The sequence below is a fragment of the Dipodomys merriami genome, unplaced genomic scaffold (genome assembly GCF_024711535.1).
Source record: "Dipodomys merriami isolate MVZ:Mamm:240054 unplaced genomic scaffold, mDipMer1.0.p SCAF_3, whole genome shotgun sequence".
NCBI lineage: Eukaryota > Metazoa > Chordata > Mammalia > Rodentia > Heteromyidae > Dipodomys > Dipodomys merriami.
The window spans coordinates 95,144,648-95,170,985 of record NW_027204492.1 but is presented as its reverse complement, the minus strand read 5'-3'; the positions used below and the strand labels follow the sequence as shown (position 1 = coordinate 95,170,985).

General features: G+C 39.2%; 1 protein-coding gene across 2 annotated transcripts in view; it reads right to left on the bottom strand.

Annotated features, from left to right (window-relative positions):
- The window catches only part of Rpgr (retinitis pigmentosa GTPase regulator), a 58,865-nt gene that overhangs the window by 4,393 nt on the left and 28,134 nt on the right, over window positions 1-26,338 (bottom strand). The window contains exons 13-18 of one of the 2 annotated variants that reach the window (XM_070040636.1): window positions 18,424-18,489; window positions 15,033-15,239; window positions 14,322-14,939; window positions 4,376-4,555; window positions 1,834-1,891; window positions 1,327-1,418 (exon numbers count right to left, since the gene is read on the bottom strand). In XM_070040636.1, coding sequence (XP_069896737.1) covers window positions 1,327-1,418; window positions 1,834-1,891; window positions 4,376-4,555; window positions 14,322-14,939; window positions 15,033-15,239; window positions 18,424-18,489 — 1,221 coding nt within the window. The remainder of the gene's footprint in view (window positions 1-1,326; window positions 1,419-1,833; window positions 1,892-4,375; window positions 4,556-14,321; window positions 14,940-15,032; window positions 15,240-18,423; window positions 18,490-26,338) is intronic. The other variant, XM_070040635.1, reaches the window with a different exon arrangement.

The following is a 26,338-nucleotide window of genomic DNA, read 5'->3' as shown; positions in this document are numbered from 1 at the left end:
AGAAAATATGAAATAGATAATAAAAGATATGGAGAACAGAATGGAAAAGTTTCATGTCAGAGTTCAAAAAGTAAAAGAGTTAATATTTAAATATATAATGAAAAAGAATTTTTAAAAATATAGTGAATAAGGGCTGGAAGTGTGGTTCAAATGGCAGAGTGCTTGCCTAGCAAGCATAAGGACTTATAACACCAAAAATATATAATTAATGAAACAAATTTTCAGATTCAAGAGTCATAATAAATTCCAAGAAGGTTAAAATGAAAATTTAAGAGCTAGGCATCCCAAATATATCAAAGACAGACAATCTAAGAAAGCACTAAAAAAGCAGGAAGACAGCCAGGTGCTGGTGACTCACACCTATAATCCTAGCTACTCAGAAGGCTGAGGTCTGAGGATTGCGATTGAAAGCCAGCCCGGGCAGAAAAGTCCATGAGACTTTTACCTCCAGTTAGCCACCAGAAAACTGGAAGTGGCACTGTGGATCAAGTGGTAGAGCGGCTGAAGAGCTCAGGGACAGTGCCCAGGCCCAGATTTCAAGCCCCACAACCGACCAAAATTCACTGACAGAAACATGACATTATTTAAGTTATCAACAATAATACTAAAGCAGTATTTTGAGCCAGACACTGGTGGCTCACAGCTGTAATCCTAGCTACTCAGGAGACTGAGATCTGAGGATCATGGTTCAAAGCCAGCCTAGGCAGGAAAAGTCCGTGAGGCTTCTATCTCCAATTAACCACCAAAAAACCAGAAGTAGAGCTGTGGCTCAAGTGGTAGAGCACTGGACTTGAGCTGAAGAGCTGAGAGATAGTGCCCAGGCCCAGAGTTCAAGCCCCATGACCCCCAAAAAAGCAGTATTTTGGTGTTTTTTGTTTTGTGCAGTACTAGAAAACAAATCTGGTATGTTAGACAAGGCCTCTGAAGAAATATCTTTTAATACTATTTTTTTATTTTTTCAATTTTTAAAAATTATTAAGTAGGGCTGGGAATGTGGCTCAGTGGTAGAGTGCTTGCCTAGCATACATGAAGCCCTGGATTTGATTCCTCAATACCACATACACAGAAAAAGTCAGAAGTGGTGCTATGGCTCAAGTGGTAGAGTGCTAGCCTTGAGTAAAAGAAGCTCAAGGACAGTGTCCAGGCACTGTTCAAGTCCCAGGACTTGCCAAAAAAAAAAAAATTAGAATAAATGTGAAGGAAGGGGCAATGGGACAGAAAAAAAATCTAAAATCCTTGTACTATTTGGGGAAAAGATAGGAACATCAAATGCCTTAAATTAGACCTTAAGGATGTATGTGAAAATGGAAAATTAATTCCACTTACCTTTTTGGATTTTTTCACTTCTTGACTTGGTGTTGAATCACTAACTTCCAGGTTGTCTGGAGAAGTACTCGGGGCACATTCATGCATGTTTCCTACAATCGAATATATTTAAATATATCGTTCATTCTGCAGGGCACCAGTGGCTCATGCCTATAATCCTAGCTACTCAGGAAGCTGAGATATGAAGACCAAGGTTTTAGACTACCCTAAAGCCCTGAACACTGACATGTGAACACCATGAATCATATATTTGCATGTGAAGTATCTGTGATAGTTATAAATGAAAACAGATATGCCTAGGTAACATATTTCATAACTTAATGAGGGTCAGATGACAGTAAAAGCTATAAAAAACATATGTGAATAAGCTTATGATGACCAAAAACATGGATACATATATATGCATACATATATAAATATTTTATACCTAACTTTTCTTTAATATATTTTTCTTAAAATTTTATCTAAAATTTAAAAATATGCTTTTGAAGTCAAATGTGTTCATACCTTTTGGATTTTTGTTGTATTCATGAACAGCTAGATCCTCTACACTGGCTTTTCTTTCCTATAAACAATAAAGACACAATGTCACAAAAATAACATATTCATAAGCCAGGTGCCAGTGGTTCATGCCTGTAATCCTGGCTACTCAGGAGACTGACCTCTGAGGATCGTGGTTCAAAGCCAGCCCGGGCAGGAAAGGCCGTGAAACTCTTATCTCCAATAAACCACCAGAAAACTGGAAATGGTATTGTGGTTTAAGTGGTAGAGCACTATCCTTGACCTGAAGGGCTGAGGGACAGAGCTCAGGCTCAAAATTCAAGCCCCATGACTGACGCCCCCCCACCCCAAAAAAAAACCCCACACAAAACAAAACCCATATTCATCCTGTGCTAGGTAAATTAGTCTTGATTTTTAAGCAGAGTTACAGAGCCTGTCTCTAGCTAATAAGATAAATGTATGATGATTACTTCTTTTTTTTTCTGGTACTGGGGCTTGAACTCAGGGATGGAGTTCTTATTTATTTATTTATTTATTTATTTATTTATTTTTGTCGGTCATGGGGCTTGAACTCTGGGCCTGGGCGCTGTCTTGTCCCTCAGCTCTTCAGCTGAAGGTGAGAGCTCTACCACTTGAGCTACAGCACCACTTCCGGTTTTCTAGTGGTTTATTGCCCGGGCTGGCTTTGAACTGTGATCCCCAGATCCTCAGCCTTCTGAGTAGCTAGGATTACAGGGGTGAGCCACGGGTGCCCGGCTCTTATTTATTTTTAATCTCACAATTGGCTCTCTATCAGCTGAGCCATACCTCTACTTCCATATGATGATTGCTTCATCTTGCTAGGCTGTTGTGAAATTAAGGTCCTTATATATTAACTACTAATGTTCTAGTTTAAAATTATATGATTAAAAAACCAGTATGACTCAAAAATTTTCCTCAAAGATGATTCAGAAATATTAAGTGGCATATAATTAATCTCAACATTTTACCATCTAGAATAGGTATTCAATAATTTCTGTATTAGAAGTTTAGAAACCATCCTGACCCAAATTATAAATGCTTCCTATGAAGAGAATCATTTTCCCTTTCTGAAAAAAATATAGCTGACAGAATATTTTTTAGCCTCAGTGTGAGGAAGGAGCCTTGGCAAAAGAAGGCACCAAGGATGAGAATGATCTCTAAGGAACAATAATATTTTGTAAAGTAAAAAATACGTGCATATAGCTGAGTGCCAGTGGCTCATGGCTCTAATCCTAGCTATTCAGAAGGCTGAGATTTGAGGATCACAGTTCAAAGCTCGCCCAAGTAGGAAAGTCTGTCAGATTCTTATATCTAACACACTACCAAAGGAAGTGGAGTTATGACTAGAGTGGTAGAACACTAGCCTTGAGCAAGAGAAGCTTAGGGACAGGCCTTGAGTTCAAGCTCCAGGACCAGCACAATAAACAAAAAAAGAAAAACAAAAAATACATGCCCATAAAACAATACATGTATCTTAAGTACCAATTCAAATAAAAGGATATATAGATATATTTCAGTAGTTTTCTATGTCAGAAAAAAGGAGAATGGAAGCAGGGCTAAAAGAAAATTAATTCAACTGGGCGCCAGTGGCTCATGCCTGTAATCCTAGCTACTCAGGAGGCTGAGATCTGAGGATTGTGGTTCAAGGCCAGCCCAGGCAGGGAAGTCTGTGAGACTCTTATCTCCAATTAACCACCAGAAAACTGGAAGTGGCACTGTGGCTCAAGTAATAGAGCGCTAGCTTTGAGCAGCAACAGCACCCAGGCCCAAAGTTCAAGCCCCACGACCAACTAAAAACAAACAAACAAGAGAATTCAAGTAAAAGGAAAGAACATAGCACAGAGCAGGGATCAGAGTACAGAAGTCTCAACTAATAGTACATGAGAGTTATGGAATGAAAATAGATTCGTACAATGCTATTGGGTTTGGGTTTCAGAATTCCACACATCTGAAATTAGAACCAAATATTGTTAGTAAACAAATCATTTCAAACTGACCAACTGTCTGTCTCCTAGCACAACTGCCAAATAATGGAAATTATGCTTGTAACATTCCTAAATTGATTTTCAGGATGATCATTGCTCTCTCAGTAATACCTCCTCTTAATTCTTCTTTACATATTTCTGTCTATATTTTATCTGTGAAGAATTAAGCACAACATCAAATACTGCTGGGACCAACTTTCATTTGTTCATATACATTTAAATGTATGGACGTACACATCCCATTTTCCCACTAGCACTGGGGCTCCTAACTTTGAATTTTCAGTATTTTAAACACCTATGCCCAATTTTATTGTTCATTTCCCAGAAGTATACTACCCATACCAACTGACTTCTATGCATGTGGGGGATAGCATTCTACCAAGCAGTGTGGCAAGTGTGTTAGAGAAAAGATTTGCTTAATTTAGAAAGTAGTCAAAGCCTTTTCTTGGCACATGAGTAAAGTATTGCTGCTTCCATAGGATAACAGAACTTTCAGGGACTAGGAAACCATAGGATCAAGATGCAAACATCTATCAGCACACCTCTTCAGCGATTTCAGCTGGAATGTCTTTGACACTTCCTGGCACTTTGGTTTCACCATGGTCACCTGCAGCAACATTTTTATCATCTTCCACAGTTTTCTTCTCTTCTGTTTGTTTGGCATTAATTTGACTGTCATTATCTTCTGGTTTGGGGTCTGTAATTTCGGAAACACTCAGATCCTATGACAAAGTTGATCACAAGAGAAGAGTAAGATTAGAAAAAAGAGATTTAATACTGCTATCATAAATAATTTATACTATCTTAAATAACATGTAGAATATTAAGTCATATATAGCAGTTGCATAGATAAAACATCTATTTCAACATCTAGGTTTCTTAAATGGTATTAGTACCTACAGCATGGTTAAAATGGTAAAATTTAAATATTTATTTTAGTGACTGGCTCTACAAGATGCTTTTAAACTTGAAAGAGTGAAAAACATTTTCTATTTATTATGGCATTACAATATAGATGATGTATTGTGCTCATTTTTTAAAACATAGGACTTTAGAATCCTTCCAAAGATATTTTCCCCTGATATTTATAAAAGAGGTAAGTGTAATTACTTATATTTCAGGCAAAGATAAAAGGGTACCTAATAGTAATCCTTTGCTCTTGATTGTTAAGAGCAGAGGAAAATTCAAATAGAGATAGAACTTGGTTTATGTGGCTTCTAGCCAGCTAATCCAAATTAGAAAACACTATGCATTTGGTAGATGTATAGTCCATATTGTAATACTTAGTAAGTACAGGAAGTAAGCATTGGTTTTAGCCTTTATCCTCTACTGAGACTTTTTTGAAGTTATGTAGGGTAAATGCTATGGTGGCTATAATTTATCAGAAACCAAAAACTTATTTCTGCATGATTTTCCCTCTAGGTAACATATTATGCATATGCATAACTATGGTTAACTAACATTACTTATGGATGGTAAATATGTACATAATTATATATAAGTGGTAGACTAACTAGAAAGAACCGTAATGCTAAGATTCAGAGTTTCAGACTATGCCCCTGTCTCACATGGGCATGGACAGTGAACTGTATTCCCAGCAGAGTTTGGCTAGTCTGGCACTAACTCAATTCCTGTCAGGTTTGCTAGCTTAGACATTAGTGTACTTGTAGAATAATAAAGTGATATTATTAAAAAAAAGACTTTGGAATTTTATTTTAGAAATAGGCAAATCACACATATATGTCTACAAACTACAATTTTAATCAGTAACAAAGAAAGTGTATACTATAAGAGCTGCTGGAACTACATCATTTTCTAAATTTGACAAAGCTATTAGAAAATGGCATTTTTTGCTAAAAAATTACAATTAAGCATTTGGGACTTTTTAAGTACATCTGAAATTATTCTATACACGTCTGGACAACTACTTTAAGACACAGAAAACACTTACCTTCAAACTGAAACAATTTAGGAGAAATTGGTAGAACTGTTGTTTTATAAAGAGAAAGGGTAAAGTTTAAGTACATTTTTGGCACTACTATTTAAGATAGAAAGAGGTGAATGGTCAAGTAAGATTCTTGTGTTAGGAACACAGGAGGTGAATGGGCCTGACTTCTCACAAAAGGACTTGTTTCAGGGGTCACACAACATGGGGTAACACTTTTAAATTATCTTTACAGAATAGTAAGAAAGCCAATGTTTCTTGTGAGGTTTCAGTGTGCTTAAGAATACAATCACAGGGCTGGGTGATATAGTTCAGATGTAGAGAGCTTGTTTTGTATGCATGAGATTTCTGAGTTGGTTCTCAGTAATACACAGATAAATTACATACCATGCTTTAAAATTAGAGGCTTCTATTAGAAGGTAGCTTGGGGTTATCCTTGGACAGAGAATGGGAAGTGGGGATGGGAAGAAGGGCATCTGGGGAGCTTTAAACTAAGCTTTTATTTGCCAGTCCTGGGGCTTGAACTCAGGACCTGGGCGCTTTCCCTGAACTTTTGCTTAAGGCTAGCACTCTACCACTTGACCTACAGTGCCACTTCTGGTCTTTTCTGTGTATGTGGTATTGGGGAATTGAACTCAGGGCTTCATGCATGCTAGGCAAGCACTCTACCACTAAGCCACATACCCAGCCCCCTAGTTTTTAAGTTTAAAAAAAAAAACCACATCTAAAGAACTATAAAGCATAACATTTCATGCTACAATTCTGGATTCATGACCTTCTTCAATGTCATATAGGGTACAGAATGGTTTCCCAATATATTAATGCATCATGAAACTTTATAACTAAGTTCTATCAGCAACAAAATACATATATTAAAGTTCAATTTCAAGGAGTTTTCTTTGCTTTCTTTTTTGGTCAGTTGTGGGGCTTGAGCTCAGACCCTGGGCACTTTTCCTGAGCTCTTTTGCTTAAGGATAGCAGTCTACCACTTTGAGCCACAGCTCATTTCCAACTTTTTTGGTGGTTAATTGAAGATAAGAATCTCATGGACTAGGGCTGGGAAGGTGGCTCAGCGGTAGAGTGCTTGCCTTGCATGCATGAGGCCCTGGGTTCGATTCCTCAGCACCACATAAGCAAAAAGAAAAAAGCCAGACGTGGAGCTGTGGCTCAAGTGGTAGAGCGCTCACCTTGAGCTGAAGAGCTGAGGGACCGCGCCCAGGCCCAGAGTTCAGGCCCCACGACCGGACCCCAAAAAAAAAAAAAAAAAAAAGAATCTCATGGACTTTCTTGCCTGGGCTGGCTTCGAACCATGATCCTCAGATGTCAGCCTTCTGAGTAGCTAGGATTACAGGCATGAGCCATCAGCATTCGACTAAGGACTTTTGTTTGCTTTTTTGGTTATTTTTTTGGATTGGAAAAGGTAACATGTTTTTTACTATACTAGAAATCACCAAATAGTAGTGAGAGGATATTAAATACAAAGGTCTAAGCACTGTTTTCTAAGCCTTGCTCTACCTCAGCATGGCATCTAATTACTTTGCAGGATATATATAAAATAGGAAAAATATTATATATGTACATATGTATATATATATATATGTTATATATATAACATTATATGTATAATGTAATGTTATATATATTATATATAACACTGTTTTATATATATATATATATATATATATATATATATATATATATATATATATATACACAGTGAATAGCACTCTTTCCATGCAGCACTCAATTTTCCAATCCAAAAGAAGGAAGACATGGCTTTTCACCTCACTTCCAATTCCATCCCAAAATGTCTTTAAGATACATGTTCCCGCCGGGCGCTGGTGGCTCACGCCTGTAATCCTAGCTACTCAGGAGGCTGAGATCTGAGGATCGCGGTTCAAAGCCAGCCCGGGCAGGAGAGACCGTGAGACTCCTATCTCCAATAAACCACCAGAAAAAACCGGAAGTGGCGCTGTAGCTCAAGTGGTAGAGCGCTCGCTTTGAGCTGAAGAGCTGAGGGACAGCGCCCAGGCCCAGAGTTCAAGCCCCACGACCGACAAAAAAAAAAAAAAAGATACATGTTCCCATGTCTTCATCCCTACAATCCTAGTCCAGGCCCTCTTCATTCTTTGCCTGGCCTACTATAACTGCTGCAGTCTAACTGTGATCTGTGACTTGGGTTCTATTCTTTTCAAATCCATTCTCCATAAATTGCCAGGATGGTTATACAAAAACCCAAGTGTAGTCAACTTACTCTTTAACATCTTTTTATTTTTTGCTAGTTCTGGGGCTTGAACACTGGGGCCTGAGCACTGTCCCTAAGCTTCTTTTGCTCAAGGCTAGTACCTTAATACTTGAGCCACTTCGCCACTTCCAGCTTTTTCTGTGTATGTGGTACTGAGGAATCAAACCCAGGGCTTCATGCATGCTAGGCAATACTTTACCACTAAGCCACATCCCCAAGTCCCTTCTTTAACCTCTTTTACAAACATGTAAGACCAAATATTCTTTTTTTGGGGGGTCCGGTCGTGGGGCCTGAACTCTGGGCCTGGGCACTGTCCCTCAGCTCTTCAGCTCAAGGCTAGCGCTCTACCACTTGAGCCATAGCGCCACTTCCGGCTTTTTGCTTATGTGGTGCTGAGGAATCAAACCCAGGGCCTCTTGCATGCAAGGCAAGCACTCTACCACTGAGCCACCTTCCCAGCCCCAAGACCAAATATTTATTCTTATGATTTCCCATCAGCCTGGAAAGCCCCATTCCCTTAACCTTGTTGTCTTGTTAAGTTTTGTTTGACCTGTCTTGTTTCATGACTTAAGATTCTTTACTTCATAATGAAGAGCTTTCTCCTGACTTCTCTGTGGCAGTTTAAGTTCCACTCCTAACACAGTCTAATGTATGAAAAAAATTCTTGTACATCCTACAGAGCTTCTTGAAATCAAGAGCCATATCTTATTCCCTGCATACACAAGACACAGTATCTGTTTCTTCTTATTAGTTAAAGGATTCAAATGGAGGAAAGATATACATTTGGGGGTAATATTTTATCTTTGGACAGGCCTAGCCAAAACCACAGGAAACAAATAACACTATGAAGAAATAGGGTTAGCCAGGTACCAGTGGCTCATGCCTATAATTCTAGCTACTGGAGGCTAAGATCTGAGGATTGTGATTTGAAGCCAGCCTACACAGGAAAGTCTGTGAGACCCTTATGTTCAATTAACCACAAGAAAACCAGAAGTGGCACTATGGCTCTAAGTGATAGAGCACTAGCCTTGACCCTAAAAGTTCAGGAACAATACCCAGGCCCTGATTTCAAGCTCCATAACTGACCAAAAAAAAGAGAAAGGGTTACCTTGATATTCCTAGGTGTTCTTTGAAGAAATATATACCTAAAGGGCATATAACATAACAGCTAAGAGGGCCCCAGGAGGTAGAATGTAAGTTGGCCTTACTTCTTGAGATCCACTTGACCTGAGCAAGTTTGGTACATAAATATTTGTTGAATAAATAATATATAACAAACATTAAACTATGTGTCAAGTACTGGGAATACAATGCCACATATTTTTACGATGAAAAGAAGAAGGGATTACAACTCTTTCCTTGATGGTTGCATTTGGTTTAATGTATGTATACATGTTTAGCAAGTAAAGTAAGAAAAGGCACTTTAGTTGCACTCACCTTGAGTGCTGCTGTACAGCAGCAGCAGATGTTCTGTGGAAATTCGCAGCTTACCTTAAAGACTTGTTCTGACAGAGTACTCATTAGGAAACTGTAACTCAATGGCTTCTACATATATAGCCCATACTTCCCTCAGTAATGATCAGTGATAAACTACAGCCAAATCTTGAGCAACCAGCAGATGGGGGACATGAAAAAGGATCTAATTATTTTAATCTATATCTCCAAATCCATAGGGACAAAGTGCTCATTTTTAACTTCCTTTTCTTTCTCTGCTAATATATATAATGATATCCATATTTACATTTATTAAGATATATATTAAGGTATATTAGTATATTTTAAAATATAATTTATAAATATGTAAACCACTTTTATTCATATAAGTCTGTGGTCTTTTAGCCATCCTCTAAGCCACTACTAGCCACTAGTAGACTCTTCTCGATAAACTTTAGAAAGTAAGAAGCTTGCTAGCCATTAATATGGAATTAAATAAATGGTCACTGAAGAGCTCATTACTTAGTTTTTGGTCACTGCTTACCTTCATCAAAACTGCTAGCTTGCCTGAAGTTTGTATGATCTGGAATTCGTTATTGAGGATAAGAGATACCAGTAATTTTGATTCTGACAAAGCTCTAGTTGGTAATGAAATAGAGATGTTCCTATAGAAACACTCAGGTCACTTATTCTAACTTGATGTTTCCAGATGAAGAAACTGAGGCTTGCAAAGGCTAAGAAACTGGTCCAAGTTATCCAGCTAAAAAGTATAAAGCTAGAAGGAGGGCGCTGGTCTCTGAATAACTGTATATCCTCTTAATCAGAACACATGCTTGTAAAAGCAACTGCTTCTAAAGAGTATACAAAGTTTTTGGCCAGGAAACTGCAAAGAAACTGCAAAGTGGACATCTAGACCAGTTCACATTCTGAGATGGGCACACTTCAAAATTACAATTTCATGTTGCTAAATGATAACCTCTCTTCAGGGGAAGAAGAATGCCTCTATTTCTAACATAAACAACTTGAGTTTAAAAGTTTCTCATTTCCCTGGAATTCCTTAAAAAGTTCCTTTATGAACTCTACGTCTGTCATCCATATTATTCAATCCTTTTCAAACTACTTTTGAGGTAACTATGTTTGAGCTAGGCTCTGGTGGCTCACACCCATAATCCTAGCTACTCAGAGGTGGAGATCTGAAGACTGCAGTTTGAAGCAAGCCCAAGTATGAAAGTCTATGACACTACTATGTCCAATTATTAACCACCAGAAAACCTGAAGTGGAGCTATGGTTCCAAGGTGCAGTGTGCTAGCCTTGAGCAACAAAGCTCAGGGACAGCATCTGGGACCTAAATTTAAGCCCATGACTGAGAAAACAAACAATGTTTGGGCACATACACTTTATCATAGTATTAATTCTATGTTATGAAAAGTTAATGAATGTGGTAGAATTTGGCTACGGCCCACAATGCCTATCTATTTACCAGAGCTGCTTGTAGCTAAGTACAATTTGCAATTGCAACTAGGAAATTCTGCACTTCATTTGATTACATTTTTTCTCCTCATATTCTCTTTTACTCATTGAATTCAACTACACAAAATGTACAGGATGTTTACATCAAAATCTTCTCTGCCCCTTGTGTCTGAAGGGACTGAGAAAAGAAATCAGTTGGAAAGGGAGTTGGTGACTCATGCCTGTAATCTTAGCTACTCAGGAGGCTGAGATCTGAGGATTGAAGCCAGCCCAGGCAAGAAAATCCATGATACTACAGTAATCGCCAATTAAGCACCAAAAAGCCAGTGGTGAAAAGCTTTAGGACAGGGCCCATGCCTGAGTTTAACCTCCAGGACTGGAGCACATGTGACACACACACACACACCCAAACACAAGAAAACTACCTTCATAATATACATTAGAAATTTTAAGGGAAGACTGAAATTATTTTAGTGGACTCTAGCCCCTGTAAAATTCAACATCTAATATTAGATATTTTTGCCTTTCCACAAACAATACTATTTAAATTTAATCTTTATTTTACTTAAAACATTCTGACATACAAAAGACAAAATGAGAATTACAGAATAGTCAATGAAGAAAAATCAGGGACAGAAAACATTGAGAATGAAGATTCAGACAGTACAGTTAAAATTCAGGAAGGAGATTAAAATACAAAGTTATAAAAGATAAGAAACATTAAAACTGTAACTTTGTAAGAGTGAAAAATATTTTATATAAAACTAGGCATATTTTAAAGTATAATTTTTCCTAAACATTTTCTATTCAAGTAACAAAATGAGAGAATAACAAATTCAGAATGAAAAGAATTTAAGTATTATTATCAATTATTCACTTAACTGTACAAATGAGGAAATTGAGTTCCAAAAAGTAACTCTGCCTGGCCTATAAGCAAAAGTTTTACACACTCCCAGATTGTTAATCTCCATTTCATTAGATATAATGCCATCTGCCTAGAGAGTAACTAAAAGAGATCACATTATTAAGATCGAAACTTCAAATACAGCTGTCACTGTAGATTTTTATAAAAAGGACACAAAAGCTAAACTAAAAAAACTATTTCTTTAAAATGTAAATTATTTAGTTTTAAATCAGTTTTTTTTATAAAATTACTTTATATAATGGGTAAACTATAGTCAAAGACTGAAAAATACATGCTAATCTATTGATTTACAAAAAATCAAGCTGGGCACTGGTAGCTTATGCCTGTAGTCACAGCTACTGAGGAGAATGAGATCTGAGGATTGCAGTTTGAAGTTAGTCAGGGCAGAGAAGTCCATGAGATGTCTATGTCCAATTAACTATCAAAAAGCTGAAAATGGAGCTGTGGCTCAATTGAATACTAGCTTTGAGCAAAAATGCTCAGGTCAGTGCCCTGCCCGGGCTCTGAATCCAAGCTCTAGGACTGGCAGGGGGGGAAACAATCAACCAGGCACTGGTGGCTCACAGCTAGAATCCTAGCTACATGAGGCTATGATTGAGAGGACTGAAATTCCATGCCAGCTGGGCAGAGACCACCTCACTACAATAGGAAGTCTAAAATAGACTGCAGTCCAGGAACCCGCCAAGTAGAAAATAAGTCACTGTCTCAAAAATAGCCAGTGCAAAACAGGGCTGGAAGTATGCCCTGTGTTCAAATCCCAAAATCAGAAAATCAGAAGTTTTGGTAGTTCTTAAGGATCTGTACTCTTTTTTTTTTTTTTTTTTTTTGAGACAATATCTTATTAACTATGTGCTCTCGGCTAGCTTCAAATTCAATTCTCCAACTTCAGCCTCCACAGTGCTGGGCTCATAGGTGAGCACTACCACAGATGGTTTGACACATACTAGTTTTAAATGAACTGCCCTGTGTAAACAAATATAATGTTCAGGGTATACGTCTAGTTTCTAAATTTGCCTTTAACAATAAATATTATTTACAATGTAATATATGTTAATTAGGTATTTATATATTTTATTATACATTTATAAAAATATATTTTATTCTATATTTATTATGTTGATTATATATTAATTATATTGATGCAGTCTTTTAATATTTTATAGTTATACACTTATAATTTGGTAGTTTAAGAGGCATCAGATTTTACCAGCCTCCTGCTGGTTGACTCCCTAACACAAATGACATCAATTTTTTTCCACCAAATGTAAAATACCATCATACAAAATTAACTTAATAAAATATGAGTGCATATTGTGCATACAGCATTCAAGTAATTTGGCTTGCAATAATCTGGAGAAATTTAAAGTCTGTTATTTCAATTCCAAATAATGTGGCAATACATTATTCCAGAATGTTTTGGAAACTGGAGGCCCATTCTCTAAAAGTTGTTTTGATCGCACTGGCATTTTGGACCTCTGCTCTTTCCATTTTCCCTCTGAGTTAGTAACTGAATTTTGTTGATATGTTCTATGTTTGCCATATTTCATAGATCCTTTCATTTTGCTCATTTTTTTTGACTCTTCTTCATCACTCTGCCTTTCCTGCTTTTCATTCTCTTTTTTACATATCTCCTGGAATTTCCCTTCTTCTTCCTCATTGTCTACCTCTTCTTTCTCCTCTTCTCCATTCCTCCCATTTTCTTCCCCTTCCCTCCTTTCCTTTTCCTCTCCTTCCTCTTCTTCCTCATCTCCTTCTTCATCCTCTTCTTCTTCCTCTCCTTCCCCCTCCTCACCTTCCTCCTTTCCCCATTCTCCTTCTTCCTCTCCTTCCCTCAATCCTTCCTCTTCTTCTCCTTCCTCCTCTTCCTCTCCTTCCTCTTCTTCTTCCTCCCCTTCTTCTTCCTCTCCTTCCTCTTCTTCCTCGTCTTCCTTTTCCTCATCTCCTTCTCCCTCTTCTTCCTCCTCTTCCCCTTTTCCTTCCTCCTTTTCATCTCTTTCATCTTTCCTCTCTCCTTCCTCTTCTTCTTCCTCTTCTGCACTTTCTTCTCCTTCCTCCTCATCTTCTCCCTCTCCTTGCTCCTCCCCTTCCTCCTCCTCCTCTCCCCACTCTCCTTGCTCTTCTTCCATTTCTTCCTCTCCTTGCTCATCCCCTTCTCCCCATTCTAGCTCTTGCTTTCTTTCCTCCTGGTTGCCTTTGTCCCTCCCCTTTTCCTCTCCTTCTTCCTCATTGCTTTTCTCCCATTTCTCCTCTTTTAGGTTCTTCTGTTCCTTACTCAAGCACTGCATTTCTTGTCCTCCTTTCTCCTCCTCCTCTTCTTCATCCTCCTCCTCCTCTTCCTCCTCTTCTTCCTCATCCTCCTCCCTTTGCCACTGTTCCACATTTGAAATACCCTTCTCACAGATTTGGTCCCTTGTACCTTCAGGCCCAACTACTATCTCTCCCACTGGCTCTCCCTTGCCTTCACTCACCTCTGCTCTGACTGTAAGGTCATCTGATAAGGTTTGTGCTTTCTTCTTTTGTCTTCCTGGCACCTCAAATTTTTTCTTATATGTTTCTATTACTTGCTTCTCTATTTCATTTTCTTCTGAATCATTTGCTTCTTCCTGCTCCTCTGGTATCTTTGACAAATGCTCACGAATAAAATCATATTTTCCCATGAATCTGGACTTTCTGGAACCATTACCATTTCCTTGTTTAAGAAATGTTCTGCGGAACCACAAGCTGTGCTCACTTTCCACTTCATCGTCTTTCTCTTCACTACTAAAGTGTACTGACTTGGAATGCAAGAATATGTTAGGTTTGCCTTGCTGACTCTGGCTTTTATATTCCATGTAACTTTTTGGCTCTTCTATGAAATATGTTTCACTGCCAGTGATCATTTGTCCAATCCTATTTTCCTTAACATAACCTTTATGTTCTTCATACACAGAATTTGCATCTTTATCTGATATGTCATCAAAAAATTTATCATAATGTAAAAATTTCACTTTCTTTTCCCTTTTGCTTAGATTTTTCACACTTGCCATTTTCTTCAGCCCAGTGCTCTTCTTAAAAATTACTTCTTCATCACTTTCTTTTTCTAGTTCCTTAGCATCAAGGTGATCAATACCATTGTTATTTTTGTGTCTAAACATCATTTTTTGTAAACCCTTTCCATTGATGTCAGCCCGATGCCTCACCTGCTGTGTGCCACTACTTCCTTCTTCCTCATCTGAAAATGCTTCCAAGGTTTCAGCTACTTGAACCACAGAGACACCTGTTGCCACCTGTTGTTCACATATTTTATCTTCGTTTGTTTTTGACATCTCTTCAAATTCATATTCATTATTATCATCATTTTCAGTACAGGTTGTAAGCTGGCTCAGTTTCTCAACTGCGTCTTGGCTCTGTAAATTTTTAAAGCAATCATCATTCTACTATTAGTTAACAAAAGTAACAAATTACTGCTAAGATTTAACCTACTTATAAGTTTATAAGAATTAAAATGTCCAATTTATTAGGCATTTTAGTGAGGATTTATTTTCTTTCTTTTTGACGGTTGTCCCTCAGCTCTTCAGCTCAAGGCTAGCACTCTACCATCTGAGCTACAGTGCCACTTCCGGCTTTTTCTGCTTATGTGGTGCTGAGGAATTGAATCCAGAGCCTCATGCATGCAAGGCAAGCACTCTACCACTGAGCCACCTTTCCAGCCCCGGATGTGTTTTCTTTAGGGATAATTTATGCCATGCTATAGGCATGTCTAATTTTAAGAACACATATTTGTGTTTGTGTGACTTTCAATTCTTATTACCTGCCTTAGTTTTTCCATCTATCATATTTATTCTCTACATTTTTTCCCAATCTCAGTCTTTAGATATGATTCATTTTCAGACTGATCTTGTAAGATGCTGTAAACATTTTTACATTACTCTGGCATATGTTTGCCATCATCTCTATCATTTTTAATTTTCAAATTTTGATGTCTTTTGAGCTCATGAAATTTACAAAATTAAAGAAAATAAATAAAAATGTGAAAATGATAAATATTGAAAAATGAATAGGTTATTTCTATAAGAGAAAGTTTGAAATGGAAACTACTCATGAAATCATTTTTATCTACATAGTAAATAATGATGAATGTACTTTTTTTTTGTCAGTTGTGGGGCTTGAACTCTGGGCCTGGGCACTGTCCCTGAGCTCTTCAGCTCAAGGATAGTGCTCTACCACTTGAGCCACACACCATTTCCTCCCTCCCCCCCCAGATAATTTTCACCAGATTATCTATACATGGGTGGTGTGTGTGTGCGTGTGTGCGTGCGCACGCACACCTGTGTGTCTGTGTATGTGGTTCCAAATAAACAGAAAAAGCAGGAAATGGAGCCATGGCTCAAGTGGTTGGGCACTAGCTTTGAGCAAAAGAAGCTCAGGCCCGAGTTCAAGCTCCAGGACTGGCAAAAAAAAGAAAAAAGAAAAAGAAAGAATAATTTTCTAATGAACAAAATAGGAAAACATCAAATTGTTGACCTATTCTATAAGCTAATTTATTCAATATCTAATAAACTATGGTCTCAAGGTGGAAAATTAAAATAAATTTTACAAGTTGAGATATATTATGGAAAGGGTTCATTATTTTTTACCAAAGAAATGATTAAAATAGGACAAGTTACAAATTAAGCTAACAGCTTATTCAGCCAATCCTTTTTAGTTTTCACTCATTAAAATATACCTGGCAGGGCTGGGAAGGTGGCTCAGTGGTAGAGCGCTTGCCTTGCATGCATGAGGCCCTGGGTTCGATTCCCCAGCACCACATAAGCAAAAAGGAAAAAAGCCGGAAGTGGCGCTGTGGCTCAAGTGGTAGAGTGCTAGCCTTGAGCTGAAGAGCTGAGGGACAGCGCCCAGGCCCAGAGTTCAGGCCCACGACCAGACCCCCCCAAAAAAACAAGAAAAACAAAAAAAAAAAAACAACAATAAAATATACCTGGCAGAGACTAAACATAAAAGCAACATGTGAAGTTAGAAATATCGTTCAGCTTAAAAGGAAAGATTTTTCTTTTTCATTTGTTCTAGGCCTGTCCTTTAAGAAGCAGTGAATAAAACTTGTTAGTCCTTTCCAGAGCCCTACGACATACAAGCCTAACCATCAGAACTGATTTCCAAATGGATATGTATTTCTTTCCCTAGCATATAATAAAGCATCTCAAAAGAGGCCAAGCCCAGAGTCTAACAGAAGAGGATGGAAAGACACAGAAAAGATGGCTGCTTGAAGTACAGACAATAAAGTGGTCAACATTTACTGTGTTTACATAACTGGGTGAGGAGAAAAGCTCATCTATAGTCAGAAATGCTGTCATTCACATGCCTCTCACTAATACAGATAAGAATAGTGAGGATTCATTCTAAATTTTTATGATTTAGAAAGATTGTTTTGCATTTCAGAGGATTTGGCTTTAATGATTTTTTAAGTGCCAAAGGCATTAGAATCAGAAATTAAATATTTTATATAGCCTTCTTACTTTAATTAACATTTTTTGTTTTATTTTCCTAAAGTGCAAACTCATCCTTCTCCATGTTTGTGGAAACCACAGACTGTGTTTTCCTCTAGCTATTCCTTACTCATTAAAAGTCTCTCTTGGGACTGGGAAGTTGGCTCAATGGTAGAGTGCTTGCCTCACTCGCATGCATGAGGCCCTGGGTTCAATTCCTCAGCACTACATAAGCAGAAAAAAAGCCAGAAGTGGCCCTGTGGCTCAAGTCATAGGGCAATAGCCTTGAGCTGAAGAGCTGAGGGACAGTGCCCAGGCCAAGAGTTCAGTCCCCACAACTGACAAAAAAACAAAACAACAACAAAAAGTCTCTCTTTCTCACCTATGAACAGTCTGCCTCATTTCCAAATGTTTTTGTCATGCCTTTTATGCTGTCCAGTCCTTAAAATCAAAGCCCAAATAAATACTGGAAAAATTATTATCTGGTATTTTCTCTAAGATTGCCAAATTTTAAAGTTAAAAGTTAATATCATGTAGAAACTCAGCATAGTAACTCCCTCAAAGTCATACTCAATTATAATCACAGTCACTTTGATAAACAATAGCCATAAGCACTATAATTATAATCTATTTTTTGACAGAAAGCATAATTTATAAGCCTGTGCCAGTGGCTCATGCCCATAATTCTAGCTACTCAGTAGAAGGCTGTAATCCAGAAGATTATGGTTCAAAGCCAGCCCAGGTAGAAAGCCTACAAGACATTATTCCTAAGCAGCAAAAAGCCAAGCTAGAGCATGCTCAAGTGGCAGAGTCTGAGCCCAGCAAGCAAGGTGAGCAAGCACAAGATCCTGAGTTCAAACTCCAGTATAAAAAAAATTATAGTAACTTAAGGAAGTAACCACAGAGAGCAAATTCAAGCAATAAAACTATCACAGAAAATACATACCAATAAACAAGCCAAATGAAGGACATCTATATTGTATTCCTCCACTTCTTTAATTTTAAAATAAGTGATTATCTTTCTTGTGTCCTTCCCAGAAACTTTGCAAAGAAAAAACATTAATACTGTTCTTAACCACCATGAAAATAATAACTTTCCAAATTATACCTTGTGTTTTTGAATTGGAGAAAATACTGGTGACTTCTCACTGGAACTCAGGTTCACTACATGTGTCTGAAATAAAAGAAAAATAGTTCTAAAAAGAATGAAGACTATATATGATTATGTATATATACTTATAATTGCAAATCTGTTTCTGCATGCACTCGCGTGTACACACACACACATACACACACAGTGCATATGGCAATACAATCCAGCCAGGCACCAGTGGTACACATATCTGTAATCCTAGCTACTCAAGAGTTTGAGATCTGAGGATCGTGGTTCGAAGCCAGTCTGGGCAGGAAAATCCATGAGACTCTTGTCTCCAATAAATTAATCAGAAAAAGCCAGAAGTGGTACTGTGGCTCAAGTGGTAGAGCACCAGCCTTGAGCACAGAGAGGATCAGGAAGAGCGCCTGGGCCCACAGTTAAAGCCCCAGGACTGGCAAAAAAAAAAAATCTATTCTCAATTCCCATATAAATGATGTGAGGGTAGAAATTAATTTTATTCTTTGTAACTTGTACCTCAATAAAGATGATTAAAAATGAACAGAATTGAAATAGAAGATGGTGATTTAGAGGTACTGGGCCTGCTTCTGTATGAATTAGAATAAAAACAATAGGATTTTAGGTGCTTATTGATGTAAACAACTATGTTGGAACTATGTTTGCTGAGTGTGGGTGCAGACTTGTAGAAATCTCGGGGGAGTGTGTAAGAGAAGGAGAAACTATGACAGCTTGACAGGGAGAGAGGGAATACCCTCTAGTCAGGAGAATAGGTAAAAAAGAAAGAGTGTAATAAGCTGTACCAGCTCAGGATCTGACATGCAGAATATCTGGAAATCTTGGCATGAGTTGACTGGCTTTTAAGACAAATAGTCTAGACAGAGAAAAGATCTGGAATCTACAGAACAACCTGTTTCTGAAGAACTTTTTCATTGTGTCCAGCATATTCTGAGCCATCTTGAAAAGCATGTTATTGCCTGAGCTCACTGCTGTGGGGGTCAAGAATCATACATTTTCCTATCTCTAAATCTCAAGGCAGTATCACTGTACTACTCTAGCAGGCAGGTAGGTACCTGGAGAATCAGCTTAATTTGGAAGAGATTCTGATACAATTTCCCTGAGAATTCTAGGTAGTAGGAATTCGGTGCAGGGAAGAGAGGTTGTTGCTTCCTTTCAAAATCAGAGGTTTGGGGAAACAGCTGTTTACAACCTGGGGAAAGTAAACATCTGTGTGTGACTTCACATGGGAGCCATGTTGGGAAGTATCACAATAATGGGAAGTGTATGGCCCCATCACCCCATTTCTAGTACAGTTCTTTTGTAATTTCATTGCTATTCACTGCCCCTGGAGGCAGTCAGAAATGTGCCATAGAACCAGTGTCTCATCACAAAAAAAACCTCTGGAGAGAATCTTTACCTGAGAATCTGTGCTTTCTCTACCAACTGCTTTCAATGAGCAGCTGAGAAGATTCTAACTAGCTTCATCTACAAATCACCCATGCTAATCATCAGGCAAGCACCACTGCCACTTTAGGAATAATGGCAGATGGTGTACCCTCCTTGCCCTGCTGGTTGTGCACCACCTGCCTGAACTACCTAGAGACCCAACTCTTGTGAGACTTACAGAAAGTTCATACCTCAGTCTATGGCACAATATACATTGGGTCACAACCCACTAATAATGGCCAAAGAATAGGAAGATTACACTATAAAGTCCAATTAAAACTAAACTCAATGCATAACTGATACCTCAGGACACATTATAGGAGAATGTTGCTTACTAAGAAAGCCCTCATATAAAAGTGAAAGCAATATTCATCTCTGCAAATCACAACATAGACATTAAAAAAGAAAAACCCTAGCAAGATGACCACCTACAAAAAATTGTAATTCTAAGATTCACAAAGATATCACAGTGTATGAAATGCTGCAAAAAAATAAAAGAATAATTAAAAATTCAACGAATCTGGGGCTGGGAAGGTGGCTCAGTGGTAGAGGGCTTGCCTTGCATGCATGAGGCCCTGGGTTCAATTCCTCAGTACCACATAAGCAGAAAAAAGCCAGAAGTGGTGCTGTGGCTCAAGTGGTAGAGCGCTAGCCTTGAGCTAAAGAGCTGAGGGAACAGTGCCCAGACCCAGGGTTCAAGCCCCACGACCGACCAAAACAAAAAATTCAATGAATCTGAGAGAATACAAATAAATACTTGAACAAGTTAAGGAAGACAATACAGGATACAAATGAGCATTTTAATAGATTCTGAAAAAGAGCTAAACAAATATACTGTAAACAAGAAACTCAACAATTCAGATTTTAAAACTCAGTCTAGAACCTCAACAACAAATTAGATTAAGGAAAAGAAAATACTGGGGTTTTTTTTTTGTTTTTGTTTTTTGTCAGTTGTGGGACTTGAACTCTGGGCCTAGGTGCTGTCCCTCAGCTCTTCAGCTCAAGGCTAGCACTCTACCACTTGAGCCACAATGCCACTTCTGGCTTTTTCTGCTTATGTGGTGCTGATGAATCAAACCCAGGGCTTCATGCATGCAAGGCAAGCACTCTACCATTGAGCCAACTTCCCAGCCCAAAAGATAGAATATTAGAGTTCACAGGCCTGTACTCCTATCTACTCAGGAGGCTGAGATCTGAGGATCATGTTTCAGAGCTAGACCATGCAGGAAAGTCCGTGAGACTTTTGTCTCCATTGAACCACTAGAAAAGCAGAAATGACACTGTGGCTCAAAGTGGTAGAGCTTTAGCCTTGAGCAAAAATTTAAAAAAAAAGAAACACCTCAGGAACAGTGACCAGTCTCTGAGTTCAAGCCCCACAACTGACAAAAAAAGACACCTCTACCAAGATATTACATGCAGACGCCAATTTAAATAAACAAGAATGAATAGAATATCCAGATCACTTGACACCACAAAATATCAAATATCCACATACTTGGCATACCAGAGGCAGAAGCACTATATGCTGAGGGCAGAATCTGCTCAGTCAGATAACAGAAAATATCCCAACCATGGACATCCAAATATAGGAGGCATTTAAAACCCCAAATAGACAAGACTAGAAAAGAACCTCTCCATGGTACAACTAAATTGCCAAAGTACAGGACAAAGAAAAAAATATCAAAAATTACAAGAAAGAAAGACATACAGCTGACATTTAATTGTAAACTCATAAAGCAACAGATTCAGGGGCTGGGAATGTGGCTTAGTGGTAAAGTGTTTGTCTAGCATACATGAAGCCCTGGTTTCAATTCTTCAGTACCACATAAACATAAAAAGCTGGAAGTGGCACTGTGATTCAACTAGCAGAGTGCTAGCCTTGAGCAAAAGAAGCTCAGGGACAGTGCCCAGGCCCTGAATTCAAGCCCAAGGACTGGCAAAAAATAACAAAAAAAACACCAGATTTCTCAGCAGAAACTCTAAAGACCAAAAAAGTATGAAATGAAAGAAAGGTTAACTTCTGGCTAAAATTACTATGCCTAATATGAATGAGTTTGAAAGGGGTTCTGTCCTTTCAGTTTTATGGATAATTTTAGAAATTATAGGTGATCTTCTCTAAATCTGGTAAGCTAGGCATGGTTGAGTATGCCTGTAAGCTATACATCTAAAGCCAATTGATTCTTTTTTTGATGGACAGTGAGCTTTGTTTTTATTTTTTTATTGTAAAGATACTGTACAAAGGGGTTACAGTTGAATGAGTAAGGTTATGAGTACACTTCCTATCGAGCGTTGATACCCCCTCCTTTGTTTTTCTGTACCATTCCTTCCTTCCCCACCTCCCTAACTTCTCCTCCCACCATCCTTAACCCCGCCAAAGCTGTAAAGTTCATTTTCAACATAGTGTCTTGTACATCTCATTGTTACAATGGGTCAACCTGTATCCTTATTTCAGCATTTTGTTATTTCCCCTCCACTCCCCAAATTAGAAAAATGTATATACAAGATGTAGGGCACCAGAATCAAATACAGTGAAACCCGGGGTTATACCATGGGGGAAGAACATACGAAAGAAACAAAAAAAAAAAAATCACACAGCAACATCGTGAAAATGGCAATACTTCCCAAGGCTATCTACAAATTCAATGCGATACCTATCAATATTCCAACCTCATTCTTCAAGGAAATAGAAGAGGCAATCCAATAATTCATATGGAACAATAAAAGATCCCGAATAGCAAAAACGATCCTTAACAGAAAGAACGGTGCTGGAGGAATATCAATACCAAATTTCAAACTGTACTACAAAGCCATTGTAATTAAAACAGCTTGGTACTGGCACAATAACAGACCTCAGGACCAATGGAATAGAATTGAAAACCCAGAAATGAACCTACAGACCTATAGCCATCTAATCTTCGAAAAGAGAGCTAAAAAAATAGAATGGAAGAAAGACAGCCTCTTCAGTAAATGGTGCTGGCAAAATTGGTTAACTACTTGTAGAAAACTAAAGCTAGGGGCTGGGAAGGTGGCTCAGTGGTAGAGCGCTTGCCTTGCATGCATGAGGCCCTGAGTTCCATTCCTCAACACCACATAAGGAGAAAAAAGCCGTAAGTGGCACTGTGGCTCAAGGGGTAGAGTGCTAGCCTTAAGCTGAAGGGCTGAGGGACAGCGTCCAGGCCCAGAGTTCAGGCCCCACGATCGGACCAAAAAACAAAAAACAAAAAAACAAAAAACAAAAAACCTAAAGCTAGATCCTTATATATCACCCTGCACCGGAATCAACTCCAAATGGATTAAAGACCTCGGAGTTAAAACACACACTCTGAAAACATTACAGGATAGAATAGGAGAAACCCTAAGTCTCCTTGGCACAGGCTGAAATTGTCTTAATAGAGACCCAGAAACACAACAAATCAAAGAAAGGTTGGACAAATGGGATTGCATGAAATTGCAGAGCTTCTGCATGGCAAAAGACATAGCTAGCAAGATCAACAGAAAGCCCACAGATTGGGAGAAGATCTTCACTAGCCATATAACAGACAAGGGTCTCATATCTAAAATATACCTGGAACTCAAAAAATTAAATCCCCCAGCAACAAATCTTCAAAGAAACAACTGCCCAATAAATAAGTGGGCTAAAGACTTAAAGAGGAACTTCTCTGAAGAGGAAAGAAGGATGGCCAATAGACACGTGAAGAAATGCTCAACCTCCCTAGCCATAAAAGAAATGCAAATCAGGGCTGGGAAGGTGGCTCAGTGGTAGAGCGCTTGCCTTGCATGCATGAGGCCCTGGGTTTGATTCCTTAGCACCACATAAGCAAAAAGAAAAAAGCCGGAAGTGGCGCTGTGGCTCAAGTGGTAGAGCGTTAGCCCTGAGCTGAAGAGCTGAGGGACAGTGCCCAGGCCCAGAGTTCAGGCCCCACGACTAGACCCCCCCCCAAAAAAATTTTTTTTTGAGTCCGGTCATGGGGCCTGAACTCTGGGCCTGGGCGCTGTCCCTCAGCTCTTCAGCTCAAGGCTAGCCCTCTACCATTTGAGCCACAGCGCCACTTCCGGCTTTTTTCTTCGTTTTGCTTATGTGGTGCTGGGGAATCAAACCCAGGGCCTCAGGCATGCAAGGCAAGCGCTCTACCACTGAGCCACCTTCCCAGCCCCCCAAAAAAATTTTTTTAAGAAAAAAAAAGAAATGCAAATCAAAACAACATTGAGATACCACCTCACTCCAGTTAGACTGGCTAGAATCAAGAACTCTAATAACAACAGATGCTGGAGAGGATGTGGACAGAAGGGAACCTTACTTCATTGTTGGTGGGAATGTAAACTTGTTCAACCACTTTGGAAAGCAGTATGGAGGTTCCTCAAAAGACTTCACATAGAGCTCCCCTATGACCCAGCAATCCCACTTTTGGGCATTTACCCAAAGGATCACAAACAAGACCACACTAAAGCTACCAGCACACCTATGTTTATTGCAGCCTTATTTACCATAGCTAAGATATGGAACCAACCCAGATGCCCCTCAGTGGATGAATGGATCAAGAAAATGTGGTATACATACACAATGGAATTCTATGCCTCTGTCAGAAAGAATGACATTGCCCCATTTGTTACGAAATGGAAAGGCTTGGAAAAAATTATATTAAGTGAAGTAAGCCAGGCCCAAAGAAACATAGGCCCCATGGTTTCCCTTATTTGCAATAACTAGTATATGTCTGAGACAAGCAGAAAAGGTCAGATAAGTTGATGTTAGGCAAAATGAACCCCAAGATAAGTATTCAAATGTTTTTTCTTTCATGTGATTGTTTCTAACATATTTATAAAATGATTTCTCTGTTGCTTTGTGTGTCCCTCCCCCACGATATAACCTCTGCTTTCACTGTATTTGATGCTGGTATAATTTGTGGAGGGGAAGGGAAAAAACAAATCATTTAAATAGGGATACAGGTGGACCCATTGCAACAATGAGATGTACAAGTCGTTATGTTGAAAACGAACTTTACAACTTTGGCGGTGGGGGGTGGAAGGAGGAGGGAGATCGGGGGGGGGGGGGGTAGAGGGGAGATGAGAAGGGACAGGAAGGGAAAACAAAGGAGGAGGCTGAGATCTGAGGATGTCAGTTCAAAGCCAGCCCTGGCAGGAAAGACCGTGAGACTCCTATCTCCAATAAGCCACCAGAAAACCAAAGTGGCGCTGTAGCTCAAGTAGTAGAGCGCTCGCCTTGAGCTGAAGAGCTGAGGGACAGCACTCAGGCCCAGAGTTCAAGCCCCACGACCGACAAAAAAAAAAAAAAAGAAATGTACTCATTATCTTGCCCATGTAATTGTAACTCCTCTCTACAGTATTTTCACAATAAAATAAACCACACAGTACATTATAAGTACATTAAAAACAACAGCAAGAAAGATAAAACGTTGCTTTTCCAGATATCTCTTTCCCAGCTCTTTCCCAGCTCTCTCTCTTCCCAGCCCTTTTTCCCAGCTCTTTCCCAGCTCTCGCTCTTTCCCAGCTCTCTCTTTCCCACCTCTCTTTCCCAGGTATTTCCCAGGCCTTTCCCAACTGCGTGTAGGGCCAAGATGGCCTGGTGCCAGCCAGAACGATGAATAAACCTACTCTTACCTGAATACCACGTGCGTGGTGTTGTTCTTACTCAGCTACCTCTTTTTTAAAACCTAACATAAATGGTGTCAAAACCCGGGAAGGGCTTAAAGTCAGGATAGGTGGGATTCCTCTCCGTTTTTTTTTTCCCCCTTTTTTGCTCTGAGGAATACCCACAGTTCTGACGGCCTTCTGCGAACCCATCTGTCTGCTGTGGACACAGCACATCAATACCATTGCTGGCCTTCACATCCACCTCCACACCACTTCTCTACTCTGGTGAGTGAAACTACTCTCTACGGCTCTCTGTTGCTCAGTCTGTGTCCAGACGTGGCGCCACGCCAGAGAGCTCCTAAGGCCTTTAGCTGAAAGGCCCGTCACCTCTGAAGCCGAGGACGCTTGGTTTTGGGGGCGTGGCCATTTCTCTCTAGAGGGCTCTGGGGGAAGTCCGGACGCCACTTCTGCCTTGACTCACCAGACTGACTCTCCTACACATTTAATGGGGTGCTGCAAATCACGCAGGAGCGATGAAACCCCTTTGAAATGCCTCCTGTGCTCCCTGGAAAGCCAGAGCGCCTAATTTTTATGCCATTCTCAGATATAGACAGTTTTTGCTACTGCAATGGTAAATGGTCAGAAGTCTGTTGACTTTCAGGTTCTCTTTGCGCGCGCTCTCTCTCTCTCTCTCTCTCTCTCTCTCTCTCTCTCTCTCTCTGCCATTCATGTCCAACTTTTCCTATTTCTCCCTTTCTCTTCTATAGCGTTTTGGCTTGTGCCCTGAAGAGTGCGACATAGGCTGGGTCCCAGGGACCCCCTTCTAGGTTCCCTCTCAAAGGCTAGCCAATTTAAGCTTGATCTATTTGTTCTTTGC